This window comes from Poecilia reticulata, linkage group LG16 (assembly GCF_000633615.1).
Source record: "Poecilia reticulata strain Guanapo linkage group LG16, Guppy_female_1.0+MT, whole genome shotgun sequence".
Taxonomy (NCBI): domain Eukaryota; kingdom Metazoa; phylum Chordata; class Actinopteri; order Cyprinodontiformes; family Poeciliidae; genus Poecilia; species Poecilia reticulata.
The window spans coordinates 30,252,665-30,272,879 of record NC_024346.1 but is presented as its reverse complement, the minus strand read 5'-3'; the positions used below and the strand labels follow the sequence as shown (position 1 = coordinate 30,272,879).

General features: G+C 41.3%; 2 protein-coding genes across 6 annotated transcripts in view; one reads left to right on the top strand and one right to left on the bottom strand.

Annotated features, from left to right (window-relative positions):
- The window catches only part of LOC103478802 (glutamate receptor, ionotropic, kainate 2), a 561,179-nt gene that overhangs the window by 334,982 nt on the left and 205,982 nt on the right, over nt 1-20,215 (bottom strand). The window lies entirely within an intron of this gene.
- LOC108167023 (uncharacterized) lies at nt 5,380-7,636 on the top strand. The gene is made up of 5 exons (XM_017309434.1): nt 5,380-5,966; nt 6,158-6,266; nt 6,472-6,703; nt 7,139-7,301; nt 7,468-7,636. The coding sequence occupies exons 1-5, from the start codon at nt 5,876-5,878 to the stop codon at nt 7,518-7,520; spliced, it is 648 nt and encodes a 215-aa protein (XP_017164923.1). The 5' UTR covers nt 5,380-5,875; the 3' UTR covers nt 7,521-7,636.

The following is a 20,215-nucleotide window of genomic DNA, read 5'->3' as shown; positions in this document are numbered from 1 at the left end:
ACCAACGGGTTCGAGGGTTGCCGCCGCGACAGGCACCAACAACCTTGCGGCCGCAGCTCCGATAGGCCGCCTCGGCAATGGAGGTACGGAACATGGTCCACTCAGACTCAATGTCCCCCATCTCCCCCGAGACCTGCTCGAAGTTCTGCTGGAGATTAGAGTTGAAGCTCTGTCTCAAAGGGGACTCCGTGAGATGTTCCCAGCAGTTTGCTGGTCATTGTTACCAATTGCAAATTTCCACAGTAATTTGTGATGCCCCTGCACGGTCATTTGTGAAATGTGTAAAGGGTCATACTGGTTATTTTGGTTGTGACAAGTGTAAGCAGAGTGGTGTTCATTGTGAACTAAGAATGACATTCCCCCCCATGTTGCTTGGTTTATAGAGATGACCAATTAAAGAGAGACCCGCCGAGATGGCAGTTCCAGCATAAATGGTTACAAGAAAATGGTTACTTTGTGAAATATTTAGGGAAACAAATAGACGAATTCTTTCAATTTAATACTTCAGAAACGACAGCATGTCCAAAATGGGAAGATTTTAAGGCCTACCTCAGAGGTCACATTATTAGTTACACAGCGTCTAAAACGAAACAAACTGAAAGAACTCGAACACAATTGGAAGATAAAATAAGGTTAATCCAAGCTAAAGCAAATAGAGGAAATAAACAATTAGAAAATGAATTATTGGCTTTGAGAGCAGAATATGATAAATACTCAGCTTCAAGGGCGGCATCAAGTTTGTTGCGACTCAGGCAAACATTCTATGAACAGGGCAATAAAGCAGGCAAGTTACTGGCATGGCAAATAAAACAATTGGAAACTAAACAACCAATTACATCTATTATAGCAAATGGACAAATTTTGCATGATCCTCAAGAAATTAATGTAGCCTTTAAGGACTACTATGAAGAATTGTATAAGGCACAAATAAACATCAAATCGGAAGACATAAATCAATTCCTTAGAAATTTAAATAYACCAAAATTTTCAGAGGAAGACAAGGAAAACTTGGATCTAGAAATTACGAAAGAAGAGCKAGGGCAAGCCATTAAKGATATGAAATCAGGGAAAAGAGCGGGACCAGATGGTCTCCCAATAGATTTATACAAGACGTTTAAAGATAGACTTTTGACCCCACTATTAGATATGTTTCAAGACGTTTTCCATTCAAACTATCTCCCCCCCTCAATGAACGCTGCCATGGTTATCCTTTTGCCAAAGCCAGGCAGATCTCCAAACAAATGTGAGAATTTTAGGCCCATTAGTTTACTAAATTCAGATCTAAAAATAATCTCCAAGCTGTTAGCACGACGTTTACAAAAGGTGCTCCCAAAATCAATTGATCGAGATCAAAATGGATTCATTTCCGGGAGGCAGGGTTTTCATAACTTGAGGCGAGTACTAAACATAATTCATTATAATAGAGGTACCTCAGATTCTGCTCTTTTATCACTAGATGCCGAAAAGGCATTTGATAGGGTTCACTGGGAATATCTTTTTCAAGTTATGGAAAAATTTGACTGTCGTAATAATTTTGTAAAATGGRTGAAAATATTATACAACAATCCCTCAGCTGAAATAATAACTAACAAGAATATATCTAGATCAATAAAGATCAATAGGGGCTGCAGACAGGGTTGCCCATTGTCKCCTTTACTATTCACTCTGGCAATAGAGCCATTTGCTATTGCTATTCGCTCACACCCACATCTTAGTGGAATCACTGTCGGACCTACAGAACATAGGATTTCCTTGTTYGCGGACGATGTGGTCCTTTTCATATCAAAATTAAGTCAGTCAATACAAATTATTTTGGAAATAATTAAATCATTTAGTTGGATATCTGGATACAAGATAAACAGAACCAAATCTTCAATTATTTTATTAAATGCAAATGAAAAAATTAGCCCAACATCAAGTGTATTACAGTTTAAGATGGTAAATGAATTTAAATATTTGGGGATAGACATCTCGTCAGATCTGGAATGGGTAGCTACGACCAACTACAATCACATATTAAATGAAGTAGACAATTCATTTGAAAGATGGATGTCTCTACCAATGTCTATGATTGGGAGAATAAATACAATAAAAATGAATATACTGCCCAAGTTACTTTACATATTTCAGAATGTTGCTCTTCCTCCTCCTCCTGAATTCTTCTCCCAAATAAAGAAGAAGATGTTACGTTTTTTGTGGAACAACAGAAAATCCAGACTYCGTTTGTCTTTACTATATCTTCCTTATGACCGTAGAGGCTTGAACTGCCCGAATTTTCACTTGTATTACTATGCTGTGCAGTTAAGATCTATGATGTTTTATTACAGTGAACAGTCGCCGCACTGGGTTGACATGGAGAATCAGGATTTAAAAGTGACTCTCCCTTCATACTTCTATTCAGACTCAGTATCACATTTTGAAACATACTAAAAATCCATTTCTCAAAAACATGATAAGCGTATGGAGAGATGTAAAAAAAAAAATTTAATGAGCCACACTGCTTGTCTCTGTTCAGCCCAGTGTGGGGTAACCAATTTTTTGTACCTGGTAGAGCAGACTTAACCTTTAAAGCATGGAAAAACAAAGGACTCCAGATGATTCGGGATCTTTATGTATCAGACTCAGACATACTAATGAGTTTTCAGGATCTGCAACAAAAATTCCACCTAGATAAAAAACACTTCTTTAAATACCTTCAACTCAGAAACTTCATAAGAACGAGTCAAAATAATGTTCTGGCTAAACCTGCCAAATCAGCTTTAGAAAAAATGTTAAGGGATAGTTTAAAGGAAGGTATTATATCAGAGTTCTATCACTCACTGATGTTGCACATATCTGAGGGATCTCATGACAGACTTAAAGCTTGGAAGGACGATTTACAGTTAGAGTTATCTGAGGAAGAGTGGCAAACAGCATGCAAACTGGCCCATACCAGCTCTATGAACACTGCGCTTAAAATGATCCAATTCAAATGGTTAATGTGGGTTGATATAACACCAGTGGACCTCAACAGATATAATGGGGAAATATCGGATGTATGTCCAAAGTGTACAGGGGATAGAGGAACTTGGATTCATTGTGTKTGGTACTGTAGGAGTATTATATTGTTTTGTAAAGAGGTAAAAGATGCAATTGAGAAAATTATTTCCAAACAAATAATTATGGATCCGAAGCTGTTTGTGTTTGGACTATGCCCAGAAAAACATAATTATACTAAAAACGAACAAACTTTTATAAACTTAGGTCTGNTCAACTCAGAAACTTCATAAGAACGAGTCAAAATAATGTTCTGGCTAAACCTGCCAAATCAGCTTTAGAAAAAATGTTAAGGGATAGTTTAAAGGAAGGTATTATATCAGAGTTCTATCACTCACTGATGTTGCACATATCTGAGGGATCTCATGACAGACTTAAAGCTTGGAAGGACGATTTACAGTTAGAGTTATCTGAGGAAGAGTGGCAAACAGCATGCAAACTGGCCCATACCAGCTCTATGAACACTGCGCTTAAAATGATCCAATTCAAATGGTTAATGTGGGTTGATATAACACCAGTGGACCTCAACAGATATAATGGGGAAATATCGGATGTATGTCCAAAGTGTACAGGGGATAGAGGAACTTGGATTCATTGTGTKTGGTACTGTAGGAGTATTATATTGTTTTGTAAAGAGGTAAAAGATGCAATTGAGAAAATTATTTCCAAACAAATAATTATGGATCCGAAGCTGTTTGTGTTTGGACTATGCCCAGAAAAACATAATTATACTAAAAACGAACAAACTTTTATAAACTTAGGTCTGCTCAATGCAAAAAGATGTATATCACTTTTCTGGGGAAAGACMCATAGACCGACTATAAACCTGTGGTTGCAGCAGATGACATCCACCCTCCCTCTGGAAAAGATTACATATGTATTAAAGGGTAAACAGAATCTGTTTGAATTCATATGGAATCCCTTTATTAGGTATGTCCAACATCTGAACTTCTTGGAGGACGGCGCAAATGACTGAAGATTATGTTCACTGCAGTTCCGAAAGACAATTCTATTGGAGGACATACACTGCTGAAGTAAATATCTCAGTATACGKATGAGGTGTRGATTATGCGATGGGTTACATTGGAACTAAGAATGTGAGAGACATTTTGTTGTTCTTGTTTTGTGTTGTGTATTTCATTGTGACTTGAACCAAACTTCTATCATCACTGGCATTCTTTGTTAAATGTTTAAACGGTTTGTCTTAACTGTAAAATTCCAATAAAGATACTTGGAAAAAAAAATAAAAAAGAATGACATTACCTGAAACTGATGCTGACCTGAGAGAAGATGGAGATTTTGTAATGATGGATAAAGATGATGAACACCACACAGGTCCTTGTCATTGGAATGTTCTTGGGATAGGTATTGTGACTCAATTTCCCTTAGACTACATGCATTTAGTCTGTTTGTGTGTCATGAGAAAACTGATTGTCTTGTGAAAATCTGGCTCTGGTGCTACTCGTCTTGGTCCCACTCAGATCAGTGCCATTTCAAAGTCGATGGACTTGTTGAAGACTGTAGTTCCTGTGGAATTTGCACGTAAACCACGGACTCTTTGGGATGTAGATAGGTGGAAAGCCACTGAGCTCAGGCAGTTTCTGCTGTACACTGGGCCTGTTGCTTTGAAGAACGTGCTTGATGATGCAGTGTACCAGAACTTCAGTAGCAATGCGTTACTTGCCATCACCAGCACTGTGCATGGACTATTGTCAGTTTGCACGTCAACTTCTGGTTCAGTTTGTTGAGCAATTTGGCCTTTTGTATGGGAGGCGAAACTTGGTTTATAATGTTCATGGCCTCATTCACTTACCAGACGAAGTTTTCTTGCATGATTGTTTAGAAAATATTTCAGCATTTCCTTTTGAGAATTTTCTTGGAAAAATGAAGCGTATGCTTAGGAAACCAAATTATGTCTTGTCACAAATCATAAGGAGACTATCGGAGAAAAAAAAGTCCCATGTTGATTTGCCAGAGGTGAATGTGGCAAAAGGGCAGCATTTTGATGGTCCACTGCCTTTGGGTGGCAGTGTGCTTGCTTATGAGCAGTACAGAAAACTGCACTTGGACTTGGGATGCATAAAATCTGCAGATGGAGATAATTGTGTGCAGGTGAATGGACAGGTTGGTTTGGTTCAAAATATCATTATGTCGGGTGACAAGTGGTTTGTGCTTGTTCAGTTGTTTGGCAAGTGTAGTGGTTACTTCACCTACCCAGTGAGTTCTAGGACTTTGTCAATTTATAGGGTGTCCCACCTGAGGCCAGAGCAGATACTAGTCAGAGCTAGTGACATCATATGTAAATGTGCCCTGAAGAAAGTAAGCCCACATTTCTGGCTCTTCCTCTGCTGCATTCGTTATCAAACGCTAATCCAAATAATTAAAATTTCCAGCCCTTGATACTAATTTATTTTTGGGGGGTTGGAGTTATTTTGGAACTTTGGCTTTCTATTAAGACGTGTTTAAGTGGCATTTTTCATGCAGGCCCTTTGGTTTCTGCTCAGTGTCATGTTGTCATTCTTTGAGTATTCTCCTGTTTGTGCTTTCTGTGAGAAGCACAGAACTTTTTTTCTGGCTTTGTAACAGAGAGTGGGGGTCACATTGCAGACATGGGGAAAGATTGACAAAAACAAAGGGACTCAGAACCTTGTATCCCAAGCCCCAACTGAGTTTTGTTTTTTTAAACAAAACTCAGTTGGCTTATGTTGTGGTGGAATTCCTATGCAAAGAACTTGTTAATGGAGAAGAACAGATCATAACAGAGGTAGACATTGTGGCATCATCCTGAATCCATGGTGATGATAAGCTCTGTTGGTGGCCATGTAGCAATTACAGTAATATGATGGCAGAAAAGATGGCCAGAAAGAGGGTGAAAGTTGGAGACCCATCAGAGTGGAATGCATATGAGATCAAGATTCTCTATCGTAATGGTAAGTGCTGTTATTCATTCTATTGTAAAATGGTAAATGGCCTGTATTTGAATAGTGCTTTATCAAGTCCAGAGGACTCCAAAATGCTTTGCACTACAGTCATTCATTCACAAACACATTCACCTGCTGCATTCACGTCTGCTTTAGTTCATTTCATTAAATCAATAATTACTTTTTACTATCAATTTCAGATGACTACCTAAAGGCAAGACAAAAATGTCTCCTGGCCGAAGAAGTGTCAAACCTTGACACAGAGATGAAAACAGAAGTACAGGAGGGGAGGAGGAAAAGAAAAAGAAAGTAAGTTTTCTTAGTCCTTTTAATCCTTGAATTGGGCTGCTTTGTGCTTCAATGAATGTTGTTTTAGGAAACAACATGGATATAAGTTGTATTCTCTACAGTATTATAAGTCATTCAAAATGTAGATATTAAGACACACAACTTGCTTTAATAGAAAAAAAAAATCACATTGAAGTTTGATTTTTTTTTCTTTTTTTTTTCACAGCCGTACTCTGGTTCATTCTGATGATGAGGAGGAAAGACTCAAACCAAGAAAAGGCCTCCCACAGCCCCCAGCTGCTCCTAAGCCACCGGTGCCACCAAATTCAAGGCAAAAGTCCATCATGCCGCTTACACCTTCTGGTGTAAACCACTTTCACAGTCTACTCCTGTCGCCCGTGCAATGCATCCAGTTCCTCCATCAACCAACTCCCATCAATTGGGAAGTCCTCTATTGGGTAAATTACTAAGATGTTACACATAAAGTGAGCACATTTTGAGTGTGTATATAATCATATTTTAGTTGTTTTTTATTTGTAAATGCAAGGCATTTTTGGATCTTATTAGTTAATAATATGACAGCATGAATGAGGCAAAATTACAATGTGCTTTACTGAATATATTAGAGATGTGCCAATCAGGTTTTTTCCTGCCGATTCCGACTCCCACTTCTTCTGCTGAAGATTTGGAGTCACTGAATGAGCTCTGCCTTCCAGCCTCTACTCCAGAGGAGTTGGAAGCTCTGAACAATCAGTTGGAGTCAGGAACTATTAGAAAAAAATTAGTATGTATAATACTTAATACATTTAATTAGTCTTTCTCTTCACAGTAATCTTCTGTTAGGTGCAATACTATGTAAAAATTGACTTAAGTTCTTTGTGTTACTTTTTTAGGTAAATACCTTGGCTTTTATTGGAGGGAAGGATTTGAGAGCGACAGTTTACAACATGTTGCCTAAAATCATCTTGAACAGTCTGGCACAGCAGTACAGCTTCCTAGGGTGGAAGGGAAAGAGAAGTTTGTCTGCTCACAAGCAGTTGCTGACTGTAATATTTAGTAAGTATAAGTCTGTGTCCTTTTTATCCTCAAAATTTGTGCCAGATTGGTTTTCAAGACATCCTGTGTGAAATAAATGTAGGTGATACTTGGTGACACAAGTACTTTTCCTATTTTGTCTTGCACACCACTCATTATCTTTTTTTTATTTGTATGCCTTTTTTAGGAGCTGTACGAAAGAGCCACGGAGCAGAGTCACTGCAGGACATGGAAATCTAAAGCATTCAAGGAATCGCAAAGACTTTTGTGCCACCGCAGCAGCTAAGGGAGATGACCATGTCACATCTTAGGAAAAACTGCACCATCACATTTACATACACACCAGCGGACGGGAACAAAACAATTTTAAGAACGGTCAAGGCTCCCCCTCACCTCCAGTCTGTTTTTTGGGGGAGGGAGGGTTGGGCATGTAAGGGTGTAAATATATATTTTTTATTACATTTTTAAATTTGATTTTTAAGCAGTGGCTGATTTTGATAGTGTCTTCTGAAAACCCACTGTATTAAAATTGATGCCACTTAACTTTTTTTTAACGCAGGTTTTATTGTATTTGTTTGTACATATTAATAAAATAAATTCAACACATGCTAGTTTTAAAACTTAGCAACATGTCTTGATTGAAATAGCCTAAATATAGTTTTTGGACTAATCTTTAGGTTACCTGTAGCTATAGCAGATTGTCTGCTAAATCTTTTGATCTGTCCTCTGTCTGTGTGAGAAGGAATCAGGAGAAGTTCCAGCTTCACACTGATCTGTGATGAGCCATAAAATACCATGAGTTCAGGCCATTGGAGGAGAAGCTCTGCTTCCACTTTGTTTAGATAAAGGTGAAAACTGATGTTTGATCTTGAAAACAAATTGTAGCTGGTAAAAAACTCTAGCTGGAGGCTCTGCCATAGATACAGCTGTGAATCTCGCAAAGCAATTACTTCTGAGGAAAAGCCACAGATCCAGAAAATCTACCCCATGACCAGCAGCCACAGCCTCCCACCTATCCTCCACCTTCACTACCACCTGTCCTCCATCTTCACTCCCACCTGTCCTCCACCTTCACCATCTCATCCACCAGCTGCTCTGTGTTCACCTATAGCTGTTTAGTCCAACCAGCAAATCCACTAACCAACTCCCTTCAACTGGAAATTCCTCTACCAGGTAAATTTAACCAACATGTAAAAACAATGACTACACTTTGTGTATGTATCATATTTTTAATTTAATTATTTATAGATGTAAGGCATTTTTGGATTTGATTAGTTGACGACATGAATAAGAGAGTTAAATGCAAATAAAGGTTTGTGTGGTGGGAGTTTTGTCTGTTTTAGTTTTCCTGCGTTAATCCAGGTGAGCTGCAGCAGAGACTCATCTAAAGCAGGACAGAGGGTCCTGACCTGCAGGGCTGAAGACCCCCAGTCTACATTGTAATTATTATTTTACATTACAGCGGGGGTTTTTATCATTCTTTGCAGACTGAAGCATTCTGTGTAACGTCTTCATAGCCTTAAGGAGGTGAAGAAGTTTGCCGGGGAAACCTCGGGATGCTGCGAGTCGTTCTGACCCGACTGTCACTGGTTCTGCTGAAGAGATGGACTCACTGGATGAGCTCGGCCTTCCAGCCTCCACTGCAGAGAAGTTAGAAGTCCTGAACCAAAAACTGGAATCAGGAGCTGTTCAGAAATAAATGGTATGTATAATTTTTTGAAAACATAATTAGCCTCTCTCTTCACATTATTCTTTCCTTCCATCAGGTGTAGTACTGTTTAAATATTAACTTTTAAATTCTCTGTTACTTTTTTAGCTGGCTCTCCGAGGGACCTGATGTGCTGTCAGCAACATTTTATCCAAAATCCTCTCAAACCACCAAGCAGAGCAGCAGAGATCTATTCAGATTGGGTGGAGAGAGAAGTCTTTCTGCTCACCAGCTCTTGGTGACTGAAATATTTAGTAAGTATAATCTCACCCATCCATTTTCTATACACCCTCGTCCCTAGTGGGGTCAGGAGGGTTGCTGGTGTCTATCTCCAGCTAACGTTCGGGGCGAGAGGCGGGGTCACCCTGGACAGGTTGCCAGTCTGTCGCAGAATCTCATGTGCCTTCCAGTCTAAAATTGTCAATTGTTGTATATTATTCTATAGCTGGACTTTGTTATGCATGTGTCTCTGTAGCCAATGAAACGTTCTGTTTCATAAAACCATGAATAATTCATGTCTCAGTTTAAAATATATATTTTTTGTCTGTTTTTCAGGGGCTGTACCAAAGAAGGCTCAAGGTTGTCTAGTTTGTTTTTTTGTTTTGTTTTTTTATTATTATTATTTTGTGCATGTGTCAACGCTCATAAAATAAGTTCTGGTGTAAATATTTCTTTTAAAATTATATTTTTAAGCACCGGGTTACTTTGCTGACTTTGCTTTGATTTTTTATCATATTTTGTTGTGGGTAGTCTTTAATGTTAATACTATAAAATTAATACATTTTTGCCAAGTATTTTTAAGTGGTTGCCATCGATTTTACAATTTATTAGATTATATTAATATGTCTTGGAAACAAAGACAACCATTTCATGTGAAAACTGAAGTGTGGGGCCAGCTTTCCTTTTCTACAATTTGTTAAAACATTGGATTAACATCCTATGGTTATGGAAGACAACTGTTCCTCATGAAAACCTTGCATTCCAATAAAATTGCTATGTTAGCATTTCCAGGGACCTAGCATAACCATTATATAGCTTTTGATTTTGGAATAAAATGCAAAAGTCCGCTGAAAGTAATCAACGGACATGCAAATGAAAGTCTGCAGAAAGTCTAATGGTGGTCAATTTTGAGTCCGGTGGACGTTCTTCTGATTTCATTTGGACGTCGAGCAAACGTAATCAACGGACGTTCGGTGGACGTTCAAGACAACGTTTAGCGGACATGCTCCAAACATTCAATGCTAGCTGGGTAGATTTGTTTCACAATTAGTCACAATTATTCAATCAAAAAAAAAAATCATGTCAAACGAAAAAGTAGCATTCAATAAAAAAAAAAAAAATTCTAACATCTTAAAAACTTTTTAATCATAAAAATATTTTTTTACGAAACAAAAAAAAATGTTAAGTCAAAGTGTCAAAGTTTTTGGTTGAGTCTAAGATTTTTTTAAGCAACACTAATTTGCACAGTCACTTGACGTGTGGTGCAGATTAACATGGACCTAATAACATTGGTGCAACGATCCGCTGTTTTCCCACTTTAGCTTCAATGCTAGTTATCACACACATACACACAGAGGATTACACAACAGTTTTTAACACATATTTTCTCCAGATACATTTGGTATTTCCCACGCTTAATGCCACTCGAAAGAGGGGCGCTGGTTAACGAATTCAACATAAAGACAGGCGAATATTAAACAAGCCTAGTTTATGAACTTTGCCTAGTGCTAACATTAGCTAGCACAATATGCTACCGGGGATCGCAGCAGACAAAATATGTGACTGTCGTCATAAGTTGTGTAAGATTTCTTCTTTGAAACAGGGTGGACACTTTAGAAGCTGCTAAACGGTGTCATTTTGTTTAGATTACTTACCATTCACATTCTGTGTCCCATCACCGAAGCCCTGCAGTTCGGGACAGAGTTCTGAGAGAGGACTTATGTCTCAGCACGATCTAGAGAAACTCATCCATGTGTTTATCTTTATTTAAAAAAAATATATATATATCTTTTGTCCCTAAATGCTGTTTAACTGATCAACAACATTCTCAAATTTCAATCCTATTAAAACCTAATTCCGTTTTAATGGTTGCTTTCTTCTATTTCCAATTTTGACTTCCAGTTATTCACTTCCTGCTAAAGAGCCCCCTGGTGGTTGAAGAAAAATCCACATATAAGCGGCTTATAGTCCGGAAAATACGGTATATGAAAAAAAATCTGAATGCTCTCTGTTATTGTTCAGGGGGCCAGACCAAATGTGGGGGCGGGCCGAATTCGGCCCGCAGGCCGTAGTTTGGGGACAACTGCTCAAGATAGTGAAAAATTAAGTGTAATCGCCCTCTAGCTATTTTTCTAATTAGATGCTACATTCGGAAGCTAACTTCAGCTTTGACTGATAGCTTGGGCACAATATAGATATATCTATATGTTTATATAGATATATCTATATCTATATATACAGCATAGATATGTTGATTGCACACTGCACAGATAAAACACTTAACGTTTACATAGCACCTTTGTAAGCTTGTCCCTGTTAGATACGTCACACGAGGCATTATGGTGAATACAAACGATTTTTTAACTTACCTTCGAAGTTATTGTGAAGTTTGACACACCCAGCTTAAATCCTTTGTTGTTGTTGTTGGAGCGTTTCAGGATGTCTGAATAATTCTATGAGCATCATTAATAGTCCTGCAGCGACCGAGGAGCCATTGTTAACATACTCTTGCCTGTGCCCCGGAAGCATTCTATGTGGCAAAAAAATGCGGAAGTGCTGAAACGGAAGTCCGTGGCATATACTCCATTGGCGAACTAGCATACTGCGTCCTTGTGAACTCGGTAAGTACGAACTTTCAACTGTTCTTGCGGGTACGTTCTTGCCAAGAACTCAATAACGTGCTTGCGTTCTTGAGTATTGAGAAATGGCCAAAGACTCCTTCAAATGCGTCCTTCTTTTCCCCAGATTTGAAAGATGGGTCCGGTGTATCTTTCACGGCCCACGATATTCCATAATTCATTGCGGGTTCCAACTGGGCGTTTAGGCAGAGCGTCATTGGCGGTGAAGAGCGACAAATTATTTAGCTATATAACACTTTAAATGACACAACGTGATTTGGTACAACGTTTTTAGGCGAGAATGTAAGCATGTAAATCTTAAATATCTGCTCGGTTTATCAATACATCACCTAATTGCAATTTTGTTTTAATTTAGATTTTTGAAATTATTTTAGTTCAACCAAAAAATAGGAGCTTAAAAAAAAACTTAGGCTGTCAACCAAAAATTCTGATATGCAAAAATAAAAGTTTCAAACAAAGATCAGTGATTTCAATAGAAAATAAAAAAAACTCTTTGTTAAAAGTCCACCTGTTCGTTTAAGCACTACAATACCCATGGTGCATCTGTTCGTTACCCATGGTGCATCGGTTCGGTTTTTCTTGTTTAGTTYGTCTTTCATCTAGATGAGTAAGTCATCGTGTTTTTCTGTGYTTCTGTGGCTCGGTGGCAATAAAACATCCATCAGTAAAAAACTTCTGAGCTGCATGCCTATTCCTTCTGACCRAGGAAGATTCAATTGACGAGACACCCGTAATTAGCGCAAGCTAGCAAGCAGTCTTTTACAAGTGGTCCTTCGAGCCGGAGCTCGTTGGTTGAATCAACAACATGGCGACTTTACAAGACAACACTTCTCAGGAGGAGAGTCACAGGCATAGTCCCCGTCCACGCAGGAGCAGGAAGCTTCCAGGACATCTGGCGGAATATGAGCATGACCTACCTGATCCAGAGGAGTCAGAATCGTCAGCAAGCAGTGGCTCAGACGAACCTGATAAGGATAAGAAGCAAAGATGGGACAAGATGGAGGCAGTATGGGGCAGAGTTTTAGAAACGATGAATGAGATGCAAGTCACCATGAAGGAGACCAGTGGTGCATTAACCAAGCGTGTGGAGTTATTAGGCTTATCACCAGAGGAGGAAACTCTATCTCTGCGCACTATCCGTCAAGATGTGATCCAGATAAAGGGAGGCTACGTCTCATTCCAAGTGTCCCCGAAGGCCCAACCGAAACTGCGTTATAAAATAACACATGCCTTTACTGCTCAGCAGCTCAGCCTAGCTGAACAGTCGTGTCCAGTGGAGCTCTTAAAGGAGAAGTATCACCACTTACAGCAAGTGCAGCTAGAGGGATTCAACCAAATACAGCCTCTAGTGTTAATCAGTTCAGACAATGCTCACCTCATAACTCCTGTCCGTCCAGTCAGGCATGGCCCAGCCCGTGGACCTGTCGCTGTTTGTACTAAGCTGGGTTGGGCCATCCAAGGTCCAAGCAGTAGTATGCCTACACAGCAGGGAGAGATGCACTGCCTGAATATATCATGCCTTTCTCCTGCTGAGGCCCTGCGTCAGGACGTTCAACGTCTGTGGCAACTGGACGCTCCCATACATAGACCTGAGAAGGAGGTCACACGCTCGAAGGAGGACAGAGAAGCCATAGCCATGCTAGAGGCTAAGACCATCCGGATTCCAGTGGATGGCGTGGAGAGATATGCCACCCCTCTGCTGAGGAAGAAGGACTTCCCTCGGATGCACGTCCTTCCAGAAGCGGTTAAAAGCCTGCTGAGGTCCACAGAGCAGAAGCTGATTAAACATCCAGACCTAGCCCTCACATACAATCAGGAGATTAAGAAGTTGGTTTATTCTGGTTACGTGGTGAACCTGACTCCAGAAGAGATTCACAGTTCTACTGAATCGTGGTACGTGCCACACCATATGGTACATCATAACAACAAGGCTCGGGTGGTCTTTAATTGCTCATTTGAGTTCCAGGGCACCGTCCTTAATAGCTACCTCCTGCCAGGCCCTCCACTGGGACCTACGCTACTGGGTGTACTCCTTCGATTCCGTTAGTATCCTGTGGCAGTGAGCGGAGACATAAAAGCCATGTTTCACCAGATCCGCCTGCTCCCTGAAGACTGTCCTCTGCTACGGTTCCTGTGGAGAGATGGTGAAACAGAGAGGCTCCCCGATGTATATGAGTGGAGAGTCTTGCCTTTTGGAACGTGTAGCCCCTGTTGTGCTACGTTTGCCCTTCAGAGACACGTGAAGGAGCACCAAGACACTCATGAGGACATCTATGAATCCGTCCACACAGCCTTTTATGTGGACAACTGTCTACAGTCCCTTTCTGACCCACAGGAGGCCAAGTTGCTCATTGACAGGATGAGAGAGTTACTCCTCCAAGGTGGATTTGAGATAAGACAGTGGGCCAGCAACCTACCTGAGGWGGTTGMCCATCTGCCCAGCACRGCCAGGTCAGAAAGCTGTGAACTGTGGTTGAACTTCAAARGCCTTGATCCACAGGAGTCAACATTGGGTCTCAGCTGGCACTGCCCAACTGATGTCCTGGGATACAAGCATCGSCCAGTGTCTTACACGACTGTCAYGTTGCGCAATATTTATAAGGTGMTAGCCAGTMAGTATGACCCAYTGGGTTATATCTRYCCTTACACCACAAGAGCAAAGCTCATTGTGCAGGCCCTGTGGAATACAGAGAGAGGATGGGATGAGCCCATAGAAGGAAGTCTGCTTCAGTGYTGGCTCGAATGGGAAGAAGAACTGTCTARTCTCCAGCACATCATCATCCCTCGCTGCTACAGTCCTCACAGCATCAGTGGTACTACAAACGAGGTCCACATCTTCTGTGACGCCTCTGAGAAATCCTATGGAGCTGTTGCCTATCTGAGAGTCACAGAGCAACAGGCACACATCTCCACCTCATTCATCATGGCATGCTCAAGGGTTGCACCCCGCAAACAGGTGTCGATTCCCCGACTGGAGCTGTGTGCTGCGTTGACGGGAGCCCAACTAGCCAAAGTGCTCCAAACAGAACTCTCACTACCCCTGAACTCTGTCTATCTGTGGACGGATTCTACTACAGTGCTGCAGTGGATCCAGTCCAGGTCCTGCAGGTACAAAGTTTTTGTTGGGACTCGGATTTGTGAAATACAGGAGTTGACCTCCTCAGAGCAGTGGGGTTATGTCAATTCTGATGAAAATCCAGCTGATGACATCACAAGAGGGAATTCGCTGTCAGAGCTCACCATCTCCAGCCATTGGTCACAAGGCCCCCACTTCCTCACACAGACTCCTGACACCTGGCCGAAATCCCCGACAGAGTTCCCAGATTGTGGCAGTGAAGAACTCCGAAAGACCACTTTCTGTAGCTTCACATCTATATCTCAAGGTCTGCCAGATCCTGCACAGAGCACATCGTTAGAGGACCTGGTTCTGGCCACTCATCAATCCCTGTATGGGGCGGCTGCCACCTCCTTCACTGCTGCTGAGCGTCAAGCGGCAGAGACTCAGCTGCTTCGCTCTGCACAAAAGGACAGCTTCCCAGAAGAGGTCCAAGCCCTTCAAGCAGGTGACACTGTGCGCCCCAGCAGTCGTCTTAGTGCTCTTTCCCCTGAGTATGACAGCCTCAGTGGACTGATCAGAGTTGAAGGCCGCCTGCGCCAAGCTATAGATGTCTACATCTATAGCTTGGATGACAGCATCCATCCAGTTGTGTTAGCTCCTGATCATCCTTTGACTCGTCTCATCATAAAGCACTACGATGCTCAACTGCTTCACCCAGGTGCAGAGAGACTCTATGCAGAGATACAACGCACCTATTGGATCCTCAGAGGTCGACAGGCCGTTAAGAAACACCAGTACCAGTGCATAGACTGTAGGAGATGGCGCGCCTTACCATCCACACCAAAGATAGCTGACCTTCCCTCAGCTCGTTTGAGACTTTACAAACCCCCATTCTGGTCTACAGGCGTAGACTGTTTTGGACCGTACCTAGTTAAGATTGGACGTCGAAGAGAGAAACGSTGGGGGATCATCTACAAATGTCTTACCACTCGATGTGTTCACTTGGATCTCCTCCCTAGCCTCGACACCGACTCTTTCCTGATGTCATTACGCAGGTTTATTGCTCGCCGGGGGAAGCCATACGAGCTGTGGTCCGACAGAGGCACCAATTTCAGGGGAGGCCATAAAGAACTGCAGAGCGCCTTTGGAAACATGTCCCCAATGCTGCAGCAACAGTTGACCAAACAGACCATCAACTTTAACTTCAACCCGCCGCATGCTCCTCACTTTGGGGGAGCCTGGGAGAGGGAAATCAGGTCAGTCAAATCAGCTTTACAAGTTGTCCTGAAAGACCAGGATGTGGCAGAGGAAGTGCTTCTAACAGCTCTCATAGAGGTTGAAGGCATCCTTAACTCTAAACCTCTCGGTTATGCCTCCTCTGACGTGGCTGACCTGGACCCATCACACCAAACCTTCTGTTAATGGGGCGGCGGGATGCAGGACTACCACAAGCAGTGTATGGTCCTCATGATGCCCTGTCCAAGAGGAGATGGCAACACAGTCAGGTCGTCAGTGACCATTTTTGGAAACGCTTCATCCAGGACTACCTCCCAGGACTTCAGTTACGACAGAAATGGAGGAAATCTACTAATAATACTGCTGTGGGACAAATTGTGATGATTGTTGATTCCAACCTTCCCCGAGGACTGTGGCCCGTCGGGACCATCACCMAGGTTTTCCCTGGGACGGATGGCGTCGTTCGAGCTGCTGAGGTGAAGGTCAAGGACAGCATCTACATTCGCCCGGTAACCAAATTGGTGGAGCTTCCTGAAGTGCCTGAAGATTTGGACCCTTCTTCAACCTAGTGGACTTTCTATGAGTGCATTTGTTTGCAAATACAGGGGCGGCTGTTAAAAGTCCACCTGTTCGTTTAAGCACTACAATACCCATGGTGCATCTGTTCGTTACCCATGGTGCATCGGTTCGGTTTTTCTTGTTTAGTTCGTCTTTCATCTAGATGAGTAAGTCATCGTGTTTTTCTGTGYTTCTGTGGCTCGGTGGCAATAAAACATCCATCAGTAAAAAACTTCTGAGCTGCATGCCTATTCCTTCTGACCGAGGAAGATTCAATTGACGAGACACCCGTAATTAGAGCAAGCTAGCAAGCAGTCTTTTACACTCTTTAAAAAATGTTTGTTTCGTAAAAAATTATTTTTATGATTAAAAAGTTAAGATTTCTTTGTTTGATATTTTTTTGTGACTGAATACTACTTTTTTTGTTTGACATGATTTTTTTTGATTGAATAATTGTGAAACAAATCTAACTCCATAGTCAGGGCAAGGCAGGACGCACTCGAGCTAATTTGTACAGTCGGCCCTTCGCCTTATGATTAGGACAGTTCCTCCTGCTGCTCCTATCTGGAAGCTAAAGCGAGTTCCGCTTTTTTAACTTCACATTGAGCGCGAGCAGAGTAGTCGCACTAATTTTCTGTGACTTTAGCTGTTTTCTTTCTTTTTGAATCGTTCTGTTGCTTTTTTCCACTCACGGAAATCCATTTCAAAGCTTCACTGACTTTTACCATTGTTTAAATTACAAAACACAGTGGATGGAGGATAACTCACCCTGTGTTTGGATGTACTCACCGCTTTGAGCTAGCTTTCAAAACACGATCTGGAGAAGAATTGTTTCTAATGTTTATAAAGATGTTCCGATGCTTCATCCATATTCCCTGCTTCTAGCTCAGTCCAGTAAGCTCACAGAGTTTTTACCCAAAGTGCAGGATCAGTAATGTACGGATTATCTGTGGTTTTAGCTCCACCTGGCGAGGAAGTTCGCCCTTCCGCCACCTGACTCCCCGGCAACGGATCAGTTCAGGTTCTGGCGGACCATAGACGTCTGGCTAACGTCTTGAGAAACGGAGAGAGACAATGGTTCTGTTCCATGTCCAATATGAGTTTTTAAAAAACCCTATTGACTTGGATTTTTTCTTCATCACCTCTCGGTCGCGCTCTTCTTTTTCTTGGTGTTTTGGGGGAACCGTCAGATAAGGCTTCTGCATGTTGGTGTTCCCGCTAAAGCCTGAATATGCCCAATTTGGGTTGTCTTGACCCTTTTATCGCAGCCTGTGGGGTTTTCCCTGAGTGGGAACGAGAATACAATCTGTTGAATGTGACAGGTAGCCAGAGAGAGAGCGCAGTGACGTAAGAACAGAGGGGAATCCCAAACAGCTGACATATCTCAATTGAGAGTCCGGTGGATATCGGAGATGATATGTGGAAATGTTTATTATTATATGTAAAGGTCATATGTTTATTATGTTTATTCAGATAAAAAGTTTAACTATGAAAAAACATAACTCACCTCCAAATCATAGTGCAGCAAATAGAGCGGCTGCTCCCATTGACTATCAACCGCCTTTTCTTCACTAATCTATCGCTATTGCTTCTACATCGTCATCTATGTTTGGTTATTCTAAATTCCCGTATGCTATGTTGGGGGTTTTACAGGATTGTCTTCTGGAATCTGGATGTTCGTGAGTGGAATCGGTTCTTCTGGTGTGTTGCTCCTGCCGTGTGGCTGGACACACAAACCAATCGAACCTGTTGTATTTTTATCAGCTCTGGTCACAGAGGTTTGGAGAATTGGCCGACAATTCTCAAATCTTGCCGTCTAAACCAGACTTAAGACTCACAAGCTTTACTCATCTCTTCTCGACCACTGCCCAAAGACTCTCTGACTCTGGTCGCTATGGTGACATTTAGATATACCTTCAAAATAAGATACAGATGCGCCACAAAAACGAACATTTTACTTTCATGAAAATTTTTACTTTTTATGAAAGTTAAAATTTCATGAAGTGGGAGCCCTCACAGATTTCCATTGCCGCAAAATAACCCGCTTTGCTACCACTAAACCAAACATTAGAGACTGTTGTAGAGACATGGGAAAAGTAAGAGAGGATTTAGAGCAACCCAAAATTATTAAATGCTTATCTGGACATAAAGGCTTGCCATAAGCATTGCTATAAAATTCAGATATCCTACACCAGAAGTCCAGAAGTTTAGGGCAGGAGCAAAACAGATGACCCAAAGTCCCATCATCAACTTTACATTTGTCACATTTTGGTTAGACACAGGGAAAAAGCTTATTAAGTTTAGTTTTAGAAAAGTGCAGACGATGGATAACTTTGAATTGAATAAGTTGCAGTCTAGAACAGGTTTTGATTCTCGACTCAAATCCCACTGCTCATCCGAAATCTCACCTAGTGTATCAGAAGCTCAGGCCTCTTTTATATGCCTAGTAGATGGGGATGAACTGAAAAGATTAACAAACTGGGAAATTAGCTTTTTAGAGGTAGGGGGCTTATTTATCAGCTCATAGAAACTATGCTGCACCGGTATGGAGTCATAATGGGGAAAGTGTTGCCTGACAAAATTTCGAACTTGCAAGTACCTGAAAAAATGGCTAGAAGGAAGACCGAATTTTGACTGGAGTTGTGTGAAGGAAGCAAAGTTACCATTGATGTATAAATTCTTAAAAGCAGCTATGCCCTTATTTAACCAGTGCTTAAAAACTACATCCATATTATTGCCTGGCTTAAATGCTGAGTTCTGACAAATTGGAGCATAGATGGAAAAACCAGGGAGATTCAGGACATTCTTAATCTGCTTCAAAATCATGAATGAATTTTTTAGTATAAAATTATCCTTCAGCAACTGAAAAGACAAAGAAAGATTGGAAAACAATACTGCAGCTAGAGAGGAAGAAGTAAGTTGTAAGGACGCGAGGTTTTCATTCAACGGCCATTTGGGCAATAGCGAGTCAACCACCTCACCTCTCTAATGGAGATGAGTCCAGAAAACCCAGGATCTGGCATTACACACCCAGTAATAATATCGGAAAACAGGAAGGCCTAGACCACCCTCAGCAGTAGGTTTCTGTAGGTGGGACTTTGATATTCGAGGATGTTTACCGGCCCAGACAAAATGGGTTATAATGGAATCTATCGTCTTAAAAAAGGAAGCAGTGAGATAATTGGGTATATTCTGAAAAAGATAGGTACATTTCGGGAGGACCACCATCTTGACAACATTAACGTGGCCAATCAATGAAAGAGGAAGGAGCCTCCACATGTCGACCATAGATTTAAGTTTGTTGATTAAATCCAGAAAATTATGTTTAAAAAGGAGTTTAGGGTCCCCTTGTGATATTTATCCCCAGATACTCAAAATAACTAGTGGAAACTTTGAATGGCAGGTTGCTAAGAAAAGCAGCGTCTAGACCAGTGTTTCTCAACCTTTTTCGGGCCAGCGCCCCCCTAGCCCTAATCCAGGTCCCTCACCGCCCCCCACCAAAGAATTTGTAGGTTAC